The sequence below is a fragment of the Oncorhynchus tshawytscha genome, linkage group LG02 (assembly GCF_018296145.1).
Source record: "Oncorhynchus tshawytscha isolate Ot180627B linkage group LG02, Otsh_v2.0, whole genome shotgun sequence".
Classification (NCBI taxonomy): domain Eukaryota; kingdom Metazoa; phylum Chordata; class Actinopteri; order Salmoniformes; family Salmonidae; genus Oncorhynchus; species Oncorhynchus tshawytscha.
Genome location: NC_056430.1, coordinates 19,366,784 through 19,379,677, shown reverse-complemented (window position 1 = coordinate 19,379,677; position 12,894 = coordinate 19,366,784). Strand labels below are relative to the sequence as shown.

Below are 12,894 nucleotides of genomic sequence, written 5' to 3'. Positions count from 1 at the left end.
TGGGAACTAAACAAAGTTGTCATATTGAGTGTCAAAAAGGGAGCATGAGAAGAAAGGCAATGTGCTATGCTAAAAAGTCTGAAATACTAGTCAGTCCTCATATGAACAAAGCAGAAAACAGAAGAAAAATAAGTAATATTACTGTCACACAAAGAAGCAAAAGAAATGTCCTTGTGCTCCTATAAGAAAATGATTTCTGATTTACCCCACATGTTGTGTCTTTCACCATATAGTAGGGTCATTCCACGAAATGAGTGCCTTTTGCATCCCTTTGATATTTTAAGTAGAAATTTTGGAACAATATTTAATTTTGAAATTCTGTTTATTAAATGAAGTGCCCTTTATATAGACCACATGGAAAATTAAATTAATCTGATTTTCTATATGAATAAAGACTTGCTAAAGTAAAAACAATCAGCATTTTTACATGACCCTCTGTGCCCCCTCGGTGACCTGACTTCTAGGAAGATTTGAACCCACTTAACCCCAACATTTCTACAAGTTTTCACCATCATTGTAAAGTTATACATTTTTTGGCTATTGGTACTTTGACAAAGTCATTTCAAAAGATTTTTATTTATTTAATGTGATTAGTGATTCATTTTCATCTGTCCCTTATTTTTAAGGTCAACCTTGTTACGTAAACTGAACTCTCCTTTTATATATATATATATAAAAAAGTGTAAAAGCAGGTGAGCTGTTTCTACTCTTTTTGGCCATTCTCTGGTGTTTTGGGGTGGACAACTGAGCGGGTGGAAAACTGAGCGGGTTGAAAACTGAGCATGTTACCAATAGACAGGCTAGAAATATTTTAACAACTTCAATTTTGTTGTGAAGCTTGCATTCCCTGTTGTACACAACATGCTTCCATTCCCCCTGTCACAAGGGGATTTATGGCTGATATTAGATGAAATCGTCAACCCTGTTACCGTCAACCCTGTTACTTTATTTGGCACTTAATAGACACTTACCATAGTAATTTTGTATTTAACCTTTTGAGATGAGAAAATGTGTTTTTAATGAAGTTCACATGTGCTCTTTATGACAGAATGATAATATTAGGTGAAATCAAACATTTTTTTTTTACCAAGTTACACTTCTCAAAAGGCACCGAATTGGTGGAACGACCCAGTAGCTATCACCACATATAGTAGCTCTGTGTAGTGTCCACTTGGCTGGGTTTGGTCTCTGAGGAGGAGGACACCTCTTTGTCCTTCTCACTGTCTACCTCCCACAGGTTGATGAGGGGAGGGTAGAGCTCATTGAGTGGGATGGAGGATGTTTTCTGCATGTACTTTTTCAGGGAGTGATTGTAGTTTTTCCTCTTCCACCGCTTGGCAATGTACACAGCCATAGAGGCCAGGCTGATGATGCCGAATATGGTTCCCATGACAGCTGCGAGAGCAGTGTTAGTGCCTTGGTCGGATATCTCCACAGCAAAGGCTGCATGCTTCGTTGTGACGTTGACACAGGACTTCTGCGTCTGCTGGTGGATGTTGGAGACGGTGAGACAGACCTCATACTTGGTGGCAGGCTGTAGGTGTGTGAGGTTATACTCATGGACATCCACCGGGACCCTGGCTGTGTAGGTGATGTGGGGGTTGTCTATCTTCATGGTGGCAGATGACCACTTGAGGTTGGAGGTCATGACATTGGAGTTGACCTTCCAGGAGACTAGGATAGAGTGGGACTCAGTTTGCTTCACATAGATCTTCATCAGCTGGGTGCTGTCTAAGAGAGTACCATTCACCCTAACAGCAGTCACCCGAGTGTCTGCCCCCTCAACATTTTGTGCCACACAGGTATACCTGCCAGAGTCCTCTACCTGGATGTGAGAGATGCGCAGCGTTCCTTCACTACTGAGGCTGTACTTCTCAGACATGGTGTCTATCATCACCTTGTTCCCCATGGGCGTGACCCAGTAGATCTCCGGTTCGGGCTGGGACATGGCTCGGCAGTCCAGATCCACAGTCATGCCGATGTCCAGGTTCAGGTGGTTGGGAAATGTGTCGTGGGAGATCATCGGCAGGCACTGCTCTGCTGAGTCCTGCTGGAGCACCTCCCTCACATGCTGCCCTCTGACCTTGGCTGGCATGGCACAGAGCATGGAGAGGGGCTCCATGAAGCGGATGCTGGTCTTGTTGGAGCTCATCCACTGGATGACGCAGTCGCATCGCATGGGGTTGCTGTGGATACTGATCTCACGCAGGTTGGGCAGGAAGTCCACAGTGGACTGGTAGAGGGCGTTAAGGGCGTTGTTGTTCAACATGAGACTCTCCAAGGCGGGGAGGTCACGGAAGGCCTGGCGGTTCACGTAGGAGAACTTGGGGTTGTTAGTGGCTTCCAGCTTGGTGAGCTCAGGGAGGTTATCGAGGGCAAAGCGGTCAATGCAGGCCAGCTCCCCCATGTTGTTAATGCCCAGCTCTTTCAGCCTCAGCATGTTCTTCAAGTCCCCCTCTTGAATTTTGTGCACAGGGTTTTTGTTCAAGTCCAAGAACTTGAGGTTAGGTAGTTTCTGAAGAGCGTTTTGAGGAACTCTGACTAGCTTATTGTCGTAAAAGGAGAGACTCTCTAGGTTATCTAGTCCCACAAAGGCATTTCCAGGAATGTCTGTTAAATCCATTCCAGCCAGAACCAAGCTTCTCAGGTTTACAAGAGGCTTGAAGTTAAACTCCAGAATGCCAACTATAGGGTTTTCCCCGATCATGAGGATCTCCAGATTGGGAGTAGACTCAAACCAGCGGCTGTTGATGGCCTTGAGCCTGTTAGAGTTTAGATGGAGCCTGAGCAGGTTGTGCAGGCCAGAGAGGGCATTGGGGGAGATAATGTTGATCTGGTTATGGTTGATGTAGAGCTCTTGCAGGTTGCTGAGGTCCTGCAGGCAGTAGTCAGGCATCTCAGTGATCTGGTTCTCCTCCAGGTGCAGGGTGGTGAGCTGGGACATGTTGCTGAGGCCCACGTCACGGATGCTGCTGAAGTTGTTCTGAGACAGGTCCAACTCTGTCAGGTTGTATAGCTGCTCCAGTTCCTCACTGGTCCTGGCGATGTAGTTGCTCTGCAGGAGGAGCACCTGCGTGTCACTGGACAGGTTGCCTGGGATGCGTGTGAGACGGAGATCGTTGCAGTCCACCGTCGTGGCTTCTCTGTAGGTGGACTGAGGGGTGAACCAGGGTCGGATCTCGCATACACACTGCTGGGGACAATCATTATCTCTCTGGATTGAGGATAGTCCAACGGAAAACAGAATCAGGCCAGTGAACAACTGGCCTAGTAGACAGTAGATAAACCTCCCTCTAGCCATGTTGTCTGTCTGCGTTCACCTGTCTAAACCCACAGGGTTGGATACCAGAAGGGTTAGATGAACTTGGAGGGAGCTGTGTGATTGTCATTAACCAGAGGGGGTGTTGACCTGTAGGTGTATCCCTCTAAAATGATCCAGATGGAACAATATGCCCAGGGGGTTCCAATCAAACAGTTCCAGTGCTACAGTGAGTCTCCCACTGTTCAGAGTTTTTCTTTCATCAATACCTCAGGACTGCAAGGTGAGTCTGTAAAACAAAGACAAAAAAATGCAAAAAAAAGACTGAGTCACTATAGTTTAGTTTAACACAAGGACACAAAGGAGCACAAATAGCATAACAAAATGATATGTATGAGACAAAGGGAGTTGATGAAAACTATTGTCAGGGGTACACTGTATCATACGTCCAGTCACATAATATTACCGAAAGTTACATGTCAGTCATGTTAAATAAAACATGATTGTAACACAGCTCCTGATGATGTTGAGAGCAAGCCTTCTGTTTACATCTTCATCTGAGAGATTGTTTATATGAATTATGCAGCATCATCAGTTATGAGGAAAAATTTGAAATCAGCTCGTTTTAATGCATGTACAATAATACAAAAAACACCCATCAGAACTTGTATATTTGGACAAAGATCAAATTCCATTGAGTGCTCTCATCTATCCAATCGGCCCATCAGGAATAGATCATTAGCTTCTTCACACATCATTAAATACTCTGAGATACGTACGTATATATTTTAAAAAAAAGTTCCTAGATTATTAATGAAGGGTCCACTGTGTCCTAGTTTTGGTACAGAAATATGATGGATTTCTTTGAACATATTTAGGGTGTTTCTGAGAGAAGCCTTTAGTGAGCATTGCAAGCACAGCATTTTGTTGAACATACCTCACACTTCCGTTCAGCCTCAACAGTCACTTATTCAAATAAATTGTGATAATCCAGAATGATTTTTATCCAAGGACAGAGATTTTAGGAGAAGGACTTGTGAAGCCAGAATCTGGCCCAACGGTCTAGTCTGGAGAAGAGCAGCTCATAACAGGAGCACCAGGCATCTGCCATCCCATATAGCACTACAGTTCCGACTCTAACAAATGGGCCACAATACCTTTAAACCTAAAGTGAATATGTTATATCAATTAAAATATACTTTTATTGTGGTAATGTTCTTCAGAATAATGATTTCACTGACTATTGAGTTGGTTTCTAAGCTTTTGCTATCGTCACTAAAGAGTGTTAGTGATTTTCCAGAGGAGAGGCTGGCACATATGCACACTTGAGCAACTACAAGGCTCTGTAATTGAGTTCTGAAAGTGGCATGTGGAAATCAATAAGTACTGATTCCTCCCTGTAACTACTGAAGCATTAGGACCATTTGAACTGAGAAGTGGGTTTACAATGAGTGCTTTACTCTGAGTACCAACCTTTCCTGTATATGTAGTAAACGTATATAATGTGGAGGTGGGAATCAGAAAGGTCTGCCACCATATCCAGGCTAGCTGGTTATACCGTAGCGGAGTCCTGTATGGCATTATAATCTGAGCAACACTTAAGGAATCCCCCTAACCTAATTAGGTGAATTTACTGAAGAGCGTATCCCTTTCCATGGAAGAGACATACATTTGTACTACAGTACCATAGGCCTTACAACCAAACAACATCTGTGATCAACACTCACTTAAGAAGATATTGCTAAGAGGCTTTGAAAGAAGAGAGCTGCTTATTCATTGGAGTGCAAAACTACCTGGCAACAGAGCAAGGGTGACATGAAACAAGTTCAAGCTCCTCCTGCACAGGGGATTTTTCTTCCGGGACAGGGTGAAATAAGGGGTGAAATTCTTGTAATACAGACATGTTTCTTATGCTAAGGCAGAGTGAGTGGTTAAGATTGACTTGACCCATCACGATTAGCAGAGTCAGAAATCAGTCTGAGGAAATGTAACCCTCAGGAGAGATAGAGATCACTGTGTTCTTTAACTACAAATGGTTGTAACCTACCTCATCATGTTTATTCACTGTTTATAAACAGTCATTACTGATAGGCTTCAATAGGCTTAGATGTAGGCAACAGTGCATCAAAAATACAGCAAAGCGACAATGTCTTGCAAGGATGCCTTGCTTCCAAAAGGAAATTGCAGTAAAATAAATCAAGTTGCTAAATCCTGAGGTTTTAGAGCAAGGATCATCAACTAGATTGAGATATAATATTTGACTAAAACATAATCATTTAAAACCTCGCTTACATTTGTATACAATCCCTATTGTGTGTGGAACAGAGTTCCAAAAATGTAAATAACTTGGAGCTGATTTCCTGGTGTTTTTTCAGTATTTCATATCAACAATGAAAAAAAATAATAAACAACTTCATAAATGCTGGACAACTTCAGCATGTATTTACTTTTGGCTCGGACCAAAAACATGTGTGGGCCGCCAGTTGGGGAACTCTGTTTTAGAGTATTACAAATATGCTCACTGGACCCTAAAATGTTTAACAAACTTTGGATAAAGGATTCCCAGTGATACCATTGGTTTAAATCTGATATCTATGGGTTAGTGGGGTTAGTCTGAGATTCTGTCCATGACTCCAAAACACATTAGTGGGACCATTTCAGTGTGAGAGATTACATTTACGAGATCATCATTTAATCTAAGACTTTGTATTCCAAACAAAGGCTTTAGTTTAAATATTGTAATTAAGCTTCAAATGAAGGTCTAAGCCAAAGGTTAAACCCATAGATTAACGGGGACTTTTGAGATAGCATAACATAAATCCAATATTGACTCAACCACGATTTTTTTGTTTATTTCATGCTCTCATAGGTTCCCTTGACAACAGTACAAACCAGTGTACACAAAACCAATGTTGGTGTTTCCATTTTGAAATGTCAGACAGAGATAACAGTGACATTTATCACAAGTATCAAAATAGTTATATTGGAAACATTTCAGTTTTACAAGGTGGGTGACATTTAACAAATGTATATGAAAGTCTAAGTGGGGTGGGAGTATCATTAGTGTAACTGTTTTCTTCCGTTGAAGGAGAGGAGTACCAAAATGCAGCATGGTTAGTGTTCAACATGTTTAATAAAGACCATAAACGTGAACACTACAAAATACCAAACAACAAATGTGATAAACCGAAAAAGTCCTATCTGGTGCATAGACACAAAGACACAAGACAACCACCCACAAAAACCCAACACAAAACAGGCTACCTAAATATGGTTCCCAATCAGAGACAATGACAAACACCTGGCTCTGATTGAGAACCATATCAGGCCAAACAACAAACCCAACATAGAAACACAAAACATAGAATGCCCACTCAGCTCACGTCCTGACCAACACTAAAACAAAGAAAACACAAAAGAACTATGGTCAGAACGTGACAATTAGTGTCTGGAACCATGACAATACAGTTGAAGAGAGCTTGTGAACTTTGCAGATGCTGTATTAATAAACAGCTGTAAAGCTGCGTTGAGACTACCCTGACACAGCCTTAAGCCCTCTGAGCCCACAGAGGGCTCAGAGCCAGAGGAAACCAAGCATGCAGAGGAAACCAGCCTTGAAACCTGGCCTCCACATCCACACATCAGGGGGGAAAAAACAACACAACATGGAAGGAAACAGAAAGCTCTTTAGCTTGAATCAGGACAGCCTTTGTATCTTCCAATTGGGTACTTAACCTACTTAACCTTACAGTAGTCACAGTAAACTATCTGATCCTATGGGTAAGTGATTTGAAGATCACAGGTGTCTGACAACAAAAATGGCATGTAAAAACCATGAAATGTATTCATTCTGAGTGAGACACCTTTTCTATCCAGAAAATTGTCTGTTCTTTGTCAAGAACACAAAGTCCACTTCCACCACTTATGGGTCCCATGGAGGGACATATTTCTTTTGCAAAACAGCCTTGAACAAAATGTGTTTTCAACACCAATTAAAAAGTTATTGCGGTCAATGTTACAGAATGATTTTCTATTTCATTTAAAAGTTTCCATGTTGGCTTTCATTCGATGTAATCATTTTGAATAGATGGTAATGACAATAATTGTGCTCTCTTTGGTTTCCGTAAGGACTGTACTCAGTTTACTATAGGTCTAATAGAAGTGAGGTTGAAGTCACTGCATATTTACCTTAATGATGCAGTATTGTGTGAGTCTATTCACATTCAGCTAAACTAAACAAAGGAAGGAAAAATGTAAGGAAAAATGATCCATTCATACACAGTATTTCAACCAAACCCTAAGGGGACAAGAGCACAATAAATATCTGGTACACAGTCTCAGACTACATATACTATACTAACAACAGAGTTTTTTGGAATAAATTGTTAGCTATACTCTTGTTATATAGTTATACATTACAATAAAACCTGCATAATCAAACAGAAGAGAATGTCCTGCAACATCTAATAGTTCACTTCACTTCAGTACCTCTAGTTGTCAGATCAAATAAAATTATGTAAAGAATACATGAATACAAACTGACAATTGATAAAGATTTGAGTTACAGGATTATTTTTGAATGCTGATGGTTAATGATTTGCTTTGTACCCTGGCTGTCAGACACCAGGTCTTTGATATGTGCTGAGGAGCGAAATCCTTTTTTTCCCCCAGGAGAAAGGTGTTTACTTTTCCAATCCTGTGTTCACAGGGCGTAATCCTTCCAGAGATGTGAGCAATAGAAGACATACAATCCCATCACATGATTCTGACATAATAAACATAAACAAGATAAGGCTTCCCTTAGGGAAAACCAAATAAATCGAATAAGTCAATTCTCCACCCTCACAAATGGCTCTTCTAAACGGACACTCACACTCAAAGAAAAACTTCCTATGGTGACTTTATGATTAAGTGACAAGGAGCAATATAACATTTTAAATTAGATTTTCCACACACTCTTTTGGTTCATTTGAGTAGTGCAGACATAAAGTCCAAGATTGAAAAAAAAACGCTGAATCTGTCATGCTGATTCCTAAAAGCCCATGAACATTTACACCACTTTAAGAGGCGAACAGTCTGGTGGGCTGGGATTGGCAAAGATAATTGGTAACTACCACAGAGAAGATAAACCCCCCCCAGAAAGGCTTAAAATAACTATATTCCCCTAAAAGTGTGGTAGAGGGGTAATAGGTTACTACTTACAGGAGGGTTAAGGGGGAAAACGTGTGTTGTTTCAGAATACAGTATAATACAAGCAGAGACAGCTGGCTGGCTGAAGACTGAAGTTATGTCCTGCATAAAAGGGTTCAGCTGCTTCATGTCCATAGCATTAACACGAAAAGCTGCATATTGATTGTTAGATTAGAATATGATAAATTCACCTACATCAAACCAAGGACTGATAACTCCTCATTTTACACCTCTGCAGAGGTAATAAACTATCTGTGAGACAGGAGTGTTGAGTCTTTCCAGTAATAAGAACACTGTAAAGGGAAGTGTTACCTGAAATGTATGCTTGTATTTGTAGCCTGTGCCCTCCGCACTGAGAAAATACAAAATACAACAGCAATGTCCAACTACTCAGCCTGGGGGGTTTGGGCCCATAAGCCCACTGTAAAAGTTACACTCTGCACAGAATGATTCCTTCAGCAGATTATGAGAACATAATTAGTTTAACAGCTGCCTAGCCTGCACCACGCCTTACCTCTGAGATACTAATGTGTTGACCCTTTTTACAAGAATAATGGGAGAAGCATGAGCTGCAACACCCTCCACTCCCCCCTCCCCTCCCTTTCCATCCCCAGCCCCCCCTCTCCCCAGCCCCAAGGGAACTCTCTTCTCCATGGTGGAGGACATTGTAGTATTCTCAATGTCTCCTAATAACCCTGCCTGGTGGACAGACACACACACCCTATTATCAGGCCTTTTGTGTGTGTGTGTGTGTGTGCTTGTTGGAGGGGAGTTATGCCCACAGGGTTTACCGAAAGAAAAAAAGCCAAAACCTTCTTCAGGCACCTGGCCACTCCTCTTCCCCTCCTAATACTTTGTTATTTGAGTTTTGAGAAATGGATGTCCCTGCTGTTCACTGTCTGTTTCTCAAGATCCATCTGACATGAGATTGTATCCCAACATATCACATAGGGCTCCAAACAAGGTCCAGTGTTGTATTTAGGATGACATCTCTTTATTTGACCTGCTGTAAGAAAAGGTCATACTCAACACTTTATTTTTCAGTGTCTATGTCGTATTGCCAACACTGACTGAGGCTCAGTGGGCAAAGTGATGATTTGGTACTTCTAGCACAGGCAACTTGATACCATAGCAACCAATTAATGACAGGGTATAAAACAATGGAAATCTGTATCTAAGTGATACTAACGAATTACAACTTTAACAGACTGACTGATAACACTCCTGCTGTGTTCCGGTCGAATTGGACTAATTTACAAGTTCTCTCTGAAAAATGTAGTTAATTTAATCTGATTGTCATAAAGTTCCATGACTTTGTCCACACAGGGCATCTGAACACAAAATACATTTGGATGATTTTCATTCAATTTTGGGTGTTTTATTTAACTTTTGTACACCTGTGGTGTTCCTGGTCAAATATGACCGGTCATTAGAAATTATTGGGTGAGACTACAATTAGTGTATAAAATTGAGTTCAGGCACATGCCCATTCACACTTCCTCTCCCAGACCCCCACATGCATGTGTATTTGAGCATACACACACACACACCTCACTCCCCTTATTGGCTTCCATGGGAACCCCCATGGAAACATGTCCCCAATAGAATATTCTCCCCACAGGAACCACACCTGTTGGCATTCTCACAAACAATGGCAACATTGTTTCAATAATATATAGAACTTTTCTTGCAGCTCTGGTTTATGAAGCTTTTTTGAGGCCTTTGCTCACAGTTCATTCTGTGGCAGCACAGTGATCCAAACGATATACTGTGTGTGAGACTGCTGAAACATACTGTAATATATTTGATCATGACACTGGTTAGGAGGAGAGAGTCCTTGTAAACTTTGACACAAAGTAGTCTCTTATAAATAGCACAATATGTTTCATCTGAGTATTTGTTATAGTAAAAAATAATCCATGTATTATGCTTTTTTAAACTAAAAAACAAGTTGTATGAGCTCAGGTCAATGAGGCCTACAGGCCATAAATAGAAAATAGAAGTTCAAAACTTATAATGTTCACAAGAACTTAAGTTGGTAAAAGGATCTAACACAACATTAGGTGATAATATATGTATTATTATGGATTTATAATCAGCTATAATGGGGCGGTCATTTTGGACCGAGAACACAGAATGAATTAAACATGAAACGAACACAAGAGGGTTAAAACAGTGCCAAAGATACTGGTTCACTACCATAGGCTAGCCTTAGTGTTGTTAACACTGTTGGACATTCAAAGGGCGAATAAGAAGCTTGTGAGACAACAGTTTGAGTTAACCTCAGCTATTACACAGGAGCAACAGCTGCAAAACGGCAGAGGCGTTTCTTAAAATGACAATAGGCTACCCCACTCCCTGCCCCCCTTTACAACCCCGTTCTCTTGACTTTTTTTTCTTGAAGACCTGTCTCCTGTTCGATTTATTCTGCCGATAATGGAAGAATCGAGACATTTGCCGACATGCATTCACATGTATATGCAAATCACATTTTTGCAACGTTGCAGCGGTAAACGGTGCCGCAGGAGGATCAAAGTTTGTTTCCGAGCATGTTATTTGACGCATTGAGATTGAAAATGTAATATTTCTGATTGGGATATAGCCCAATCACAATAATATAAATGCAGATATAGAACAGCAGATGCAGAGTAGTCGTAGGGCTACTCCTGATTAATTATATAGATAGCCTATAATATGACATTATTATAGAAACCGATTGCCTATTAGTTATTCCTTCGTATAATATTGCCAGTGTGTCCCTCCATCATATGCACAGAAAGCCCTTGCAGAGATGCAGTAACGGTAGGTTGTTGGCAAACAAATACCATATTGTTAGGGAAAATTATAAATTTCCAGAAAAATTGATAGCATACTAGCTATGACCCCCTGGCCACAACCTTATTGTGGAGGTAAGTGTCCGGCAACAGAGTTCCTGCTTCCATAACATTCACATCCACCTGTTCTCATACTACTGCACAATACCTCGAAAGAGGATATAGCAGAAGCAGCTGCAGTTTAATATATTCTGACTTTGTTCATACAAAATAAATCATGTGAAGTATAGGGCTCACCTCATTGACATGCAAGCCCCTCTCTTCTCAGTTGCATCCCGTTTATTTGGACATCAGTAACTTAAGGTTTGTGCAAATAGCCTTCACCTCTATGCGTCAATAACCTACATACCCAACAAATAAATCCAATAAATACATAGATAGCCTAATCGGATTCCTTCAATATTATCGTGTAAAACATTTCTTAATCTATTCCATTCAAGCAGCAACGGGTAGCATATTTACAGCGGTTTGTCGTTTATATATTCATTCAGGCACGGTTCCCATGTAGGCTAACCTTGAGGAGAGCATGGTGTAGATTGTAGAGACATCTAAAAGATTCGAAACGCCACCTGCAACCTCACTGACTAGTTGTCTGCGGATATTCTACTCTTCGACCGTAACCTAGTGCTCCTCCAAGGAAAATATGAGAACCGCTGTCCAAACGAGTCAGCTGCTTCCGATTGGCTGCTGGATGGTGCTGGTCATTCTCGCTCAAGCAGAGCACCATCTGTTCGAGGATTGTTATGTCGCGAACATAGGCAGGCGCTAGGTCTGCGCAGTGGGAGAACGCCAAGGAGGGAGGGTTCTTTTTCTTGATTTTTCTTGTGAGAAAGTCTCCCCCCCACACACACACCTCTTCCATCCTTGGCGTTTGAAATGGTGCTTCTGTTGGGAGACAGTGTACCTCTTTGTTTTGCTGTTGTTAAATTCCTCTAATTAGAGCTGTTTAATATGCAACCCATAATTTGTTGCTTTTCTTGCCTGCATGAATACTTGCTCCTCTACCTCTATCGTCCATCCATCTCCTGCTCTCTTTACATTTTTTTTTGTATTATTATCATTTTTTTCACATTATTTAACCAGGTAGGCTAGTTGAGAACAAGTTCTCATTTGCAACTGCGACCTGGCCAAGATAAAGCGTAGCAATTCGACACATATGACAACACAGAGTTACACATGGAATAAACAAAACATACATCCATCCATCTCCATCCTACATCAATCTTCGGCTCTCTTCACATTCATGTGTTGCTGGGAAACTTGTCTTTATTAGAACAATATTGGCCCCTTTACACTCCAAGCAATCCATGTCATGTTGTATACAGTAGGCCTAAATGTTGTGCCGTTTCTGTCAAACAATCCTTACCGTGCTCTGTAAATGTCAAAATGGTCAAATGTATTTTCAAGAATGTCACTTTACTTGATTTCATGATAAAGCCTTGATGTAAAGAGAGCAGGAGATGTGTGGGTGGGGTGGGGGTGGGGTGGGCAGGCAGAAGACTTTCTCACAAGAAAAAATCAAGAAAAAGAACCCTCCCTCCCTTGGCGTTCTCCCACTGCCTGTTCTCCAGAGGTGCTCCAGTGATGCTCCAGAGGTTCAATGTTCAATTA

At 41.2% G+C, this 12,894-nt stretch overlaps 1 protein-coding gene across 2 annotated transcripts; it reads right to left on the bottom strand.

The window, feature by feature from the left end:
- Nucleotides 1-1,025: 1,025 nt before the first annotated feature.
- On the bottom strand, nucleotides 1,026-12,074 carry LOC112220153 (leucine-rich repeat neuronal protein 1). Of its 2 annotated transcripts, none has more exons than XM_024381828.2 (2): nucleotides 11,521-12,074; nucleotides 1,026-3,548 (listed from the first exon to the last, which is right to left on the bottom strand). In XM_024381828.2, exon 2 carries the CDS (start codon nucleotides 3,299-3,301, stop codon nucleotides 1,139-1,141), a length of 2,163 nt encoding a protein of 720 aa, XP_024237596.1. In that variant the 5' UTR covers nucleotides 3,302-3,548; nucleotides 11,521-12,074; the 3' UTR covers nucleotides 1,026-1,138. The 2 variants fall into 2 exon arrangements, with proteins under 2 accessions (XP_024237596.1, XP_024237605.1); XM_024381837.2 differs by having other exon boundaries at nucleotides 11,798-12,074.
- Nucleotides 12,075-12,894: the final 820 nt, after the last annotated feature.